The 10,165-nt window shown below is 46.1% G+C and overlaps 2 protein-coding genes across 2 annotated transcripts; both read left to right on the top strand.

Moving 5' to 3' along the window:
• Window positions 1-5,119: 5,119 nt before the first annotated feature.
• On the top strand, window positions 5,120-8,005 carry LOC114932928 (uncharacterized). The gene has a single exon (XM_029305338.1). The coding sequence runs from the start codon at window positions 5,120-5,122 to the stop codon at window positions 8,003-8,005; it is 2,886 nt and encodes a 961-aa protein (XP_029161171.1).
• Window positions 8,006-8,096: 91 nt separating this feature from the next.
• On the top strand, window positions 8,097-8,594 carry LOC146720574 (uncharacterized). Its single transcript, XM_085488253.1, has one exon. The coding sequence runs from the start codon at window positions 8,097-8,099 to the stop codon at window positions 8,592-8,594; it is 498 nt and encodes a 165-aa protein (XP_085344379.1).
• Window positions 8,595-10,165: the final 1,571 nt, after the last annotated feature.

Here is a 10,165-nt window from a genome sequence, read left to right as displayed (position 1 = left end):
GACACCAAATGCGTGAACGACCATTCGGTGAAATGGTGCACCAAAATTTCACGCATCGCAGGATTTCGTTGGCGTACTTCATCTCATACTCATCCTCTGTGGTATCTTCTATGGCCTGCTCGATGCCCATTATGCAGGACCATACGTGCCGTATCGGGACTAAATAATGCGAGGGTATCGATTTGGCGTATATAGGGTACGGAAACGAGTCCGTATCGTCGAAATGCGGTCTCACCTTTATAATCCCGCGATCGGCCGACGATTGTTCCAGTTCGTTGGCGAACATGTTACTTTTCGTCGCGTAATTGTATTTATACGATATGCCGTGTGCAAAGTAATACGTGCGAAATTGCGCTCGTATGAAACGGCGTATCAACGACGACGTCGCCCATCCGTCGTCGTTGGAGGTGTCGTAGTTGTCGCGCGCCAAACCTAAAAGGAGGAGGAGATCGTCCGCTATTGTCCCGTCTATATGACTTTGCCATCTTTTGGCATCTACCTTGTACAGAGTGCGATGGAGCGTAAGAAGATTCGTGACGATACATCTAGTTGCGTCGTCGAAAACGCCAAGTCGCGTAAAATTTGCCGACATTGGTGTTGCTAGGCGTTTATTATCGAATGTCAATACCTCCTCGATCCGGAGTCTGTGTCCTGTGCGAACGTGGTTCCACACGTAGGACACCAGATCGAGAGTTTTGTCGCGTTTCGTTTCTTCAACTTTTAAACCTTCTCGCACCGTCTTCGTACGCGTGACAAATCAGATGAACCGCGGTTTCACCAAAGTCCTGCGGACGAGCCATTTTGGCGGCGGAGGAGTACACCTGGCAGTACGTAACCACGTTATCTTCCGTTGTCGGGGAAGCGTGGTAATCAAAGTACCCGTAATCCGCTGTAAAACCGGTGCGGTAACGGTTCAATCGTCCGATTGTTATCGCATTTCTAAACACATCGCCGAGCGTGCCCTCTCCCCTGTTGGTCAATTTGACGAGGATCACACTCTCATCTTCGATGCGGAGAGTGTCGGCTCTATGGAGTTGTATAACGTCCACGTCGGCATGATCGACGTCCAATTGACGTTCTATTTTTTGTCTCGCGTTACTTTTATCTAGTCCGTGGTCGCACACGTAGAAGCGGACGAATCTCATACCGCAGTTGCGCCGTACGTTGTATTAGGAGACACGGTAGTGTCTCCGGCCATGTTCAAACCCTAAAAGACCTTAAAAGACACTACAAGTCTCCTTATCCTGCACCATCAAAGTCCATTTTTTGGGGGTGTAGAACTACTAAAATATAAAAAATTTTGAATTGCACGTAATATAACCTGAAAGGCGGCATCGCCACGAGTAATTTGAGCCAAGAAAAAATAAAATCGGTCAAGCCGTTCTGGAGATACAAGCGGTCAAAAAGTGACGTTTTTCATAAAAAATGAAGTAACGTCGTCTTCTTCTTCTTCTTCTTCTTCTTCTTCTTCTCTGTCCGCGTCCGCTGACGTCATCAGGATTATATAAATATATAAATCTCTTTTCACCTTTCACTCACACCTCCCTCAACTTCCACCCACCCCTTTCCCACCCACATCCCGCCCCCCGCCCCCACCCCCACCCCCACTCCAACCCCCACTCCCACCCCTCTTTCGTCCTCTCTCACCCTCTTTCGTCCTCTCTCACCCTCTTTCACCCTTTTTCGTCCTCTTTTACCCTCTTTCGTCCTCTTTCATCACCCTCTTTTGTCCTCTTTCACCCTCTTTCGTCCTACCTCACCCTCTTTCGTCCTCTTTCACCCTCTTTCGTTCTCTTTCACCCTCTTTTGCCCTCTTTCACCCTCTTTCGTTTTCTTTTACCCTCTTTTCATTCTCTCTCACCCTCTTTCATTCCCTCTCACCCTCTTTCACCCTGTTTCGTCTTCTTTCACCCTCTTTCATTCCCTCTCACCCTCTTTCGTCCTCTTTCACTCTCTTTCGTCCTCTCTAACCCTCTTTTATTCTTTCTCACCCTTTTTCGCCCTCTCTCACCATCTTTCGTCCTCTTTCACTCTCTTTCATTCTCTCTCATTCTCTTTCACCCTCTTTCGTCCTCTTTCACCCTCTTTCGTTCTCTTTTGTCCTCTTTCGCCCTCTTTCACCCAATTTCGTCCTCTTTCACCCTCTTTCGCCTATCTCGTCTTCTCTTACCCTCATTCGTCCTCTCTTACCCTATCTCCAAAAAATCATAAAAATGAAAAGGTCAAGCCATGTTCAAAAGAAGGTCTTCAAAAATTTAAACCTAGTCTGTACAATGAAAAATAATTACTCGTAATTCCAGAGTTCCAATTTAGTAATATCGAATAATGTATTTGTTTCAAGTAATGGCAGTAGAGTTAAATACATACCTACGTATATGCAGTTTTTGCTGTTAAATGTACTTGAACGAAAAAAATAATTAAATGATTTAAATATAGCACATTTTAAATCAAGAAACTTATACTATAATCGAACTCTGTTTAGAAAGAATGTTTGTTTCAATCACAATCACAATACCATTTTCTATTATTTCTCTTATTATTATCAATAATGTTATTCACCAAATAATTATAGTATGAATAATGTTTTGCGATTTATTTAACAATTCATAATATGTTAGGGTTATAAAGTTTTATCTATAGGGTTTTTATTTAAATAAAATGAAGAATGTATATATATGTATATTTATTTATGTATATAATGTATTTATTTATGTATCATATCATATATTATCATATACTTTTCGGCGTTTCGCCGTCCCCGTCCTCGTCCGCCTTCTCGTCCGCCCCTCCTCGGTCTGTTGCCCCAATAATAATGGGGCGAGGACAGTTTAAGGAGGAAGCGCATAAAGCGCTCCTCCTGGACGCGACCTCCGGCGCGTCTCCCTCTGTAAACTGTAATGTAAAAAAAGAAATTATTTTAGTAATTAGATAATATGGTTATATTAGGTATCATCTAGGTATGGTATAAAATAATAAATGTATAATATGTTATAATACAATGTTATAATATAATATAAGGTTAATATTTATATAACATTATATAAATATTTTATTAATTAAAATATATTGAATAACTCTTATAAATTTATTATCAATCATTTATTTCATTAATAATTCATTCGTTCTTCCCCTCCTCCCCTCTTTCTCTTCGCGCCTCGCGTCTTCCTTCTTCCTCTCTTTTCCCTCTCTTCTCTCTTCCTCCTTCTTCTCCTCTTCCGCACCCCTTTCTTCACTTCTTCCTTCTTTCCTCTCTCTCCCTCTCTCTCCTCTTTCTTTTTCCTCCCTCTCTCCTTTCCCTGTTTCTTCCCTTTCCTCCTTCCTTCCCTTCTCTCTTGCTTCCACCCTCCCTGCGTTCGCTCCCTCTTCCCCTTCGTTCCTGCGCTCGTCCCTGTCCTCTTTCTTTTTCCCTCCCTCTCTCCTTTCCCTGTTTCTTCCCTTTCCTCCTTCCTTGCTCCTTCTCCTTCTGCTCCTCTCCTTCTTCTTTGTGCCCTGCTCTCCCCCTGCGCACCTTTCCTTCTCTCTTACCCCCGCTGTTACCGTCAATTTCATCAACTTTAAACTTTCCTGACTGAAATTTGAATGCGAGATAGATAGAGAATCGTACACCGCGTAACGGTTAATGAAGAAATTAGCAATTATTGCATAACTGTGACGTACCGTTTATGTCAATAACGTAATGAATCTATAATTGTTACATAAAATTGTTATGTAATTTTTTTAAGCGTTACTTTATTATATATGTATTTATGTATTATGGTTAATGTAAATGTGTATACTCTAAAAGTTTCGTAAATACTACGTAATTTTAATGACATAATTGTAACGTTATGTTAAATACGTAACGTTTATGTATTTTGGTTAATGTAAATGTATATACTCTAAAAGTTTCGTAAATACTACGTAATTTTAATGACATAATTGTAACGTTATGTTAAATACGTAACATTTATGTATTTTGGTTAATGTAAATGTGTATATCCTAAAAGTTTCGTAAATGCTACATAATTCTAATAACTAATTGCAACGTTATATTAAATACGTAACATTATTTTGTTGACATCAATGTATACATTCTGTAAAAACTTTATTATAATCATTACATACAGTATAATAACAAAATTGCGATATTTTTTTTATTTAATGTGACATCGCAATTTCGTTATTATAATTATATATAATAGTTATAATAAGGTTTTTACAGAATATATACATTGATATCAACAAAATAATATTAATGTTACATATTTAACATAACGTTACAATTATGTCATTAAAATTACGTAGTATTTACGAAACTTTTAGAGTATACACATTGTCCGTTATTGAACGGATTTAAATTTAAGCATTCGTGTCATATTATTTCGGTCTCTATTTGTCCGCCTCTGCCTTCTTCCCTGATCTCCCCGTCGTGCTCGGTGGATCGAGGAGCTGGGAGCGATGGGCAAGGCGGGGAAGGGGAGCATCGCGAGTGTCGCGCGTTGACCGGCACTCACTCTCGTTTTGAGGACGATCGAAGTAATTACACGCGACTCGCTCTTATATTACGTTTCGATCCTTAAAGGTGTTAAGATTTCCTATAAATCAAGACGAAACGAAATCTTGTTGCGCTCCCGCGCAAGGTGTTCAGCTTTTTTTTGCTTATCTTTTGTTAAGTTGCAAATAAAGTGAAGTTTTGTGAAACTAGAACAATTAGTGTCTCTTATAGATACTCCTTCAACCACGCGGACGTTCTCCAAGCTCGAAGCCATTTCGAACCGAGACTTACGCGAACATTTGGTCCGTCGAGCCGGATTACTCGGATCCGGAGCTCCTTTTAACAATTAAATTAACAATTTTGACTCGCGTTTCCGGACGCGGAACATTCTTTTCGCTGCGTTCTCTCCCCTTTTTCTTTAAGTGTTGGAGTGCCAGTGAGTGAACGCGTGGATTACACGCGCCGTGATCGTGATTCGCGCGGCGGGAACACGCTGCGTCCGTGCTATACGAGGCGCGCGGAGCGCTCACTCGAGCGTCGGCATCGCGTTGTCGCACCGCCTGATCGCGGCGCAACGAGTAACTTGGGCGATACCACGCGCGCGGTCGCTGATACCAGGCTGAGCTTGCCGTGCTCCACGCTATGATGGACCGCATGGTCAAGCAACAGACTTTGGTTGCGGGATACATCATCCGTATGTGGGTGAACTTGCAAAAGATAGGGCAAGCCAAAATCACGGAAAATGAGGTCTCCACCCGACTAGCGCGCCTCGATGATTATTGGACGCGGTATCAGAATGCGCATTTCGAGATCGTGTCCGATCCTGAGGCTGACAAGACGGCCTACATGAGGGACGACTGCTTCACTACAACGGAAGAGGCGTATTTCAGGATGCGTAGTAAACTTGATTTACGCGATCAATTAAAAAAGGCGGGAAACATCGAAACCGAAGCGCGGTCAGGGCCGAGCTCCACGGCCGTCGCGCCCGTGCTCAAGCAGATGCAACTTCCGAAGCTCGAGTTGCCGAAATTCTCCGGAGATCAACTCGAGTGGGAGGGATTTCGAAATTTATTTCGGTCGCTCGTTCACGATGTCACGGGAGTTCCTAAGGTGCAAAAGCTCCAGTACTTAATGGGATGCCTGACCGGTGAAGCTGCGGAAGTCGTCGCCGGCGTTCCGTTGACTGACGGTGCTTATGACGGGGCATGGCAGGATTTAATAATGCGCTACGATAATCAGCGCGTTCTTCTCTGCGTTCACATGCGCCATTTGATCTCTTGCCCGGCCGCCGTCAAATCGTCGGCTACCGAGATCAAGCGACTGTTGGGCGTGCTTAACCAGGCCCGGCGAGCGCTCGCCTCGCTAGGGCGCCCAGTGGAGTCATGGGACGACTGGTTCGTCCACCTGCTTGTTAGCAAGCTGGATGCCACGACGCGGATGCACTGGGAGACGTCGCTTCTACATTCGCGTGATTTCCCGACGTTTCTGCAGTTACAGGTGTACCTGGAGAACCGAGTGCGCGCTCTGGAGGCCGCAAGAGTGGACGCTCCCCTCCCGCGCGGAGGTCCAGGAGTGAGTGCGAAATCCCCGGCTAAGCCCACGCGCGTCGCATGCAACACGGCCGTGACTCCGAAGTCGAAGGCAAAAACGTGCACGCTTTGTCAAGGCACGCACACGTTAACGTTTTGCCCGAAATACAAGGCGTTGCCAGTCACACAACGCGCGGAACAAGTGAAAAACCTGGGCGCGTGCTTGAATTGCGTCAAGCCTGGACATCGAGCGGATTCTTGTCCGGGCAGCGGTCGCTGCTTGGTATGTGGTGCGACCCATCATACTACCTTGCACGGACTTAATTTCAGGCAAACCGGAGGCGCCTCCAAGGACCAGACGAGAACCACGGAGGATCCGGTAGCTGACGCTAACTCCTTGAGTGCAAGGATAAGCTCGGCCGTCGCTACTAGCGGAAAAACCGTCCTGCTGGCCACGGCTCAGATCCTGCTTGAGGGACCGTCTGGCCGGCAGCTGACGGTGCGAGCTCTGCTGGATACTGGATCAGAGGCTTCCTTCATAACAAAAAGCGCAGCCCAACTACTGCGCGCATCACGCCGTCGTGTTCGCGTTGCGGTGAACGGTCTGCAAGGCACGAGAACAGGGGAAGCCGCTATCGCTGTGGATCTTACTCTGAGATCTCGAACGGACGCAACGTTCCACCTCGAGACGGAAGCGTTCGTGCTCCGGCGTCTGACGGATCTACTTCCCCCTAAGCGCGTTGCTGCACGTCCATGGCCGCACTTGGCCAACCTTTCGTTGGCCGATCCGGACTTTGCGACGCCGGCTGCGGTGGACGTTGTACTCAGCGCCGACGTTTATAGAAGAGTGATGCGACCTGACAGTCGCCAAGGTTCACCGGACTCTCTTTCGGCACATCTCTCTGCTTTCGGCTGGGTCCTGTTGGGCGCGGTGGACTTGGAAGGGAATGCTTCGGTCGCAGCGCATACGGTGACTGTGCTGCTGACACAACCCACTGATGAACTGTCGGCGACTCTTAAGCGGCAGTGGGAGCTGGAGGAGGTCGCTGTTCAGCGTCTTCCGACTCCGGACGAGGACCAAGCGGAAGAGCACTTCAAGAACACGCACTCTCGCGACGCGTCTGGCAGATACGTCGTGCGGTTGCCTAACAGACCGGATCGGCTCGACCAGCTAGGCGAATCGCGCTCGGCTGCGCTGTCCATGCTGCTCGGCTCGGAGCGGCGTCTGGCGAAGAAGCCCGAGCTGCAGAAACGATACACCGACTTCATGGTGGAGTATCTCGCTCTGGATCATATGAATCCAGTGCCTGTTGACGCTCCTTGTCCGTCGGCATCTTATTACTTGTTTCACCACGCCGTCTTTAAAGCGGGAGGTCCCGCGGGAAAGATACGCGTGGTTTTTAACGCATCTTTTAAAACAAATTCTGGCTATTCGCTGAATGACTGTCTGTTAGCAGGTCCTCGATTACAGACCGACTTATGGGTCATCCTGACTCGTTGGAGACGGCCCAAGGTCGGATTTATGGCCGACATAATTAAAATGTTCCGGCAGATCCGTGTAAACGAGGCTGACGTAGATCTGCAGAGGATTCTCTGGCGTGCCGGTCCTGCGGAGAGTGTCCGAGAGTTCCAGCTCCGAACCGTGACTTATGGGACGACTTCGGCGCCCTTCCTGGCCATACGCACGCTGCAGCAGTTGGCTCGGGACGAGGCTGTACGCTTTCCGCTGGGAGCGACTGCACTCTTGCGACACTCTTATGTCGACGACATTTTGGCAGGTGGAGACGATCTGACGGCGACCCAGGAGATTCAACGCCAGCTAGTGGCGTTGCTACAGGCCGGAGGATTTGCGCTCGACAAGTGGGCCTCGAATGCACGGGACCTTCTCCCGCAGGCGTCATCAGGAAAAGCGCTGCTGCCGGCCTTTGACGCAGTGAGCGCCCTCGGGATAGTGTGGCATCCCGACGAGGATGCGCTATCGGTCAGGGTGGCGGCATTATAGCAGCACGAAGCGGACAGTTCTATCCGACGCGGCTCGATTGTTCGACCCGCTAGGCTGGGTCGCGCCGGTCCTGATTTATGCCAGGATCTTTATGCAGGATCTGTGGCTGGCTGGCTGCGGTTGGGATGATTCGCTCTCACTTGAACGGGCAGAAGCCTGGAGCGTCTTCCGTGCATCCCTGCCCGGACTATCGGCTTTGAGAATCCCGCGCTGGCTGCAGCATGATCTAGAAGACGAGGTCGAGCTGCACGGGTTCGCCGATGCATCGGAGAGAGCCTACGCGGCGGCCGTCTATGTCCGGGTCACCAAGCAAGACGGCCGGGTGGAGGTGACATTGCTGACCGCCAGAGCCAAGGTGGCTCCGGTCAAGAAGCAAAGTGTGCCTCGCTTGGAACTATGCGGAGCCGTTCTAATGGCTCGCTTGCTGCACCGGGTGGCTCATGACCTGGATTTGGAGGATGTGCCTGTCGTCGCCTGGACGGATGCTAGGGTCGTCCTTTGTTGGCTGCGTTCCCATGCGTCGCGCTGGCGACCGTTTGTGGCGCATCGAGTGGCAAGCTATGTGAACCTGGCACCCGACTTAAAGTAAATGGATATTTCAGGTACGCATTCGATTGTACTTCGGTTGTACCCGTTTGTACCGATTTTTATTTTGTTTGTACCCCTAAGGGTTGCAAGTTATTAAGGGTTGAAAAATCACCAGCACCCCACTTTGAGATATTGTAATTTTCGTGGTGCCGTTCGATTCAGTATCGTTTGTACCCATTTGTACCGCTTTCCATTTCGTTTGTACCCCTAAGGGGGTGGAAATATGGGGTATTTAATGTTCGCAAAAGGGGTAACTTTGCTATTTTTAAAGATATTCGAAATCTGTAAACGGGTGCTGCTTCCTAATCGTTTGTACCCGTTTGTACCGCTTTCCATTTCGTTTGTACCCCTAAGGGGGTGGAAATACGGGGTATTTAATATTCGCGAAAGGGGTAACTTTGTCAATTTTAAAGATATTCGAAATCTGTAAACGGGTGCTGCTTCCTAATCGTTTGTACCCGTCTGTACCGCTTTCCATTTCGTTTGTACCCTTAAGGGGGTGGAAATATGGGGTATTTAATGTTCGCGAAAGGGGTAACTTTGCTATTTTTAAAGATATTCGAAATCTGTAAACGGGTGCTGCTTCCTAATCGTTTGTACCCGTTTGTACCGCTTTCCATTTCGTTTGTACCCCTAAGGGGGTGGAAATACGGGGTATTTAATATTCGCGAAAGGGGTAACTTTGTCAATTTTAAAGATATTCGAAATCTGTAAACGGGTGCTGCTTCCTAATCGTTTGTACCCGTTTGTACCGCTTTCCATTTCGTTTGTACCCCTAAGAGGGTGGAAATACGGGGTATTTAATATTCGCGAAAAGGGTAACTTTGTCAATTTTAAAGATATTCGAATTCCGCAAACGGGTGCTGCTTCCTAATCGTTTGTACCCGTTTGTACCGCTTTCCATTTCGTTTGTACCCCTAAGGGGGTGGCAATACAGGGTATTTAATATTTGCGAAAGGGGTAACTTTGTCAATTTTAAAGATATTCGAATTCTGCAAACGGGTGCTGCTTCCTAATCGTTTGTACCCGTTTGTATCGCTTTCCATTTCGTTTGTACCCCAACGGGGGTAAAAATATGGAATGCTGAACAAACAGTATAAGGAATAACTTTGTCAAACTGAACTCAAACTAATATTAAAGTGAAATTAAACTCAAAATAAAATTGAACATAAAATGAATATTCTTGGATTAAAAATTTTAATTTTATTTTATTATTTGTTATTTCTGCGAAGCTAAATAACAAAAACTGAAATATTAATATAAATATTTTGATATAATAAATTGAAAATGCGCGAGCGCATGTGTGTATGCGCGTGTGTTACGCGCGAGCGCGTAAATTGTGAAGTGTGTGTATGTGTGTGTGTATATACATACATATATATATATATATATATATATAAATGTATTAAAATGTAAATTATAGAATATGTTAAGATTTTACATATATTTTTTTCTATTTTTTTCTATTTTTTATTTTTTCTTTTAGGTTTTTTGAGATTTTTAAATTTTTTTACTTAAAAACTATTATTGTTTTATAACGCTTGAAACGAATGAAAAAATGTTTCATGAGAC

Source organism: Nylanderia fulva, unplaced genomic scaffold (assembly GCF_048542155.1).
Source record: "Nylanderia fulva isolate GAGA-0341 unplaced genomic scaffold, ASM4854215v1 Scaffold664, whole genome shotgun sequence".
Lineage (NCBI taxonomy): Eukaryota > Metazoa > Arthropoda > Insecta > Hymenoptera > Formicidae > Nylanderia > Nylanderia fulva.
This window is presented reverse-complemented; position numbering and strand designations above follow the sequence as displayed.

Bases quoted from the DNA above. Each gene is read 5' to 3' on its own strand.
- LOC114932928 (XM_029305338.1), top strand. From the start codon at position 5,120: ATGGACCGCATGGTCAAGCAACAGACTTTGGTTGCGGGATACATCATC.
- LOC146720574 (XM_085488253.1), top strand. From the start codon at position 8,097: ATGCAGGATCTGTGGCTGGCTGGCTGCGGTTGGGATGATTCGCTCTCA.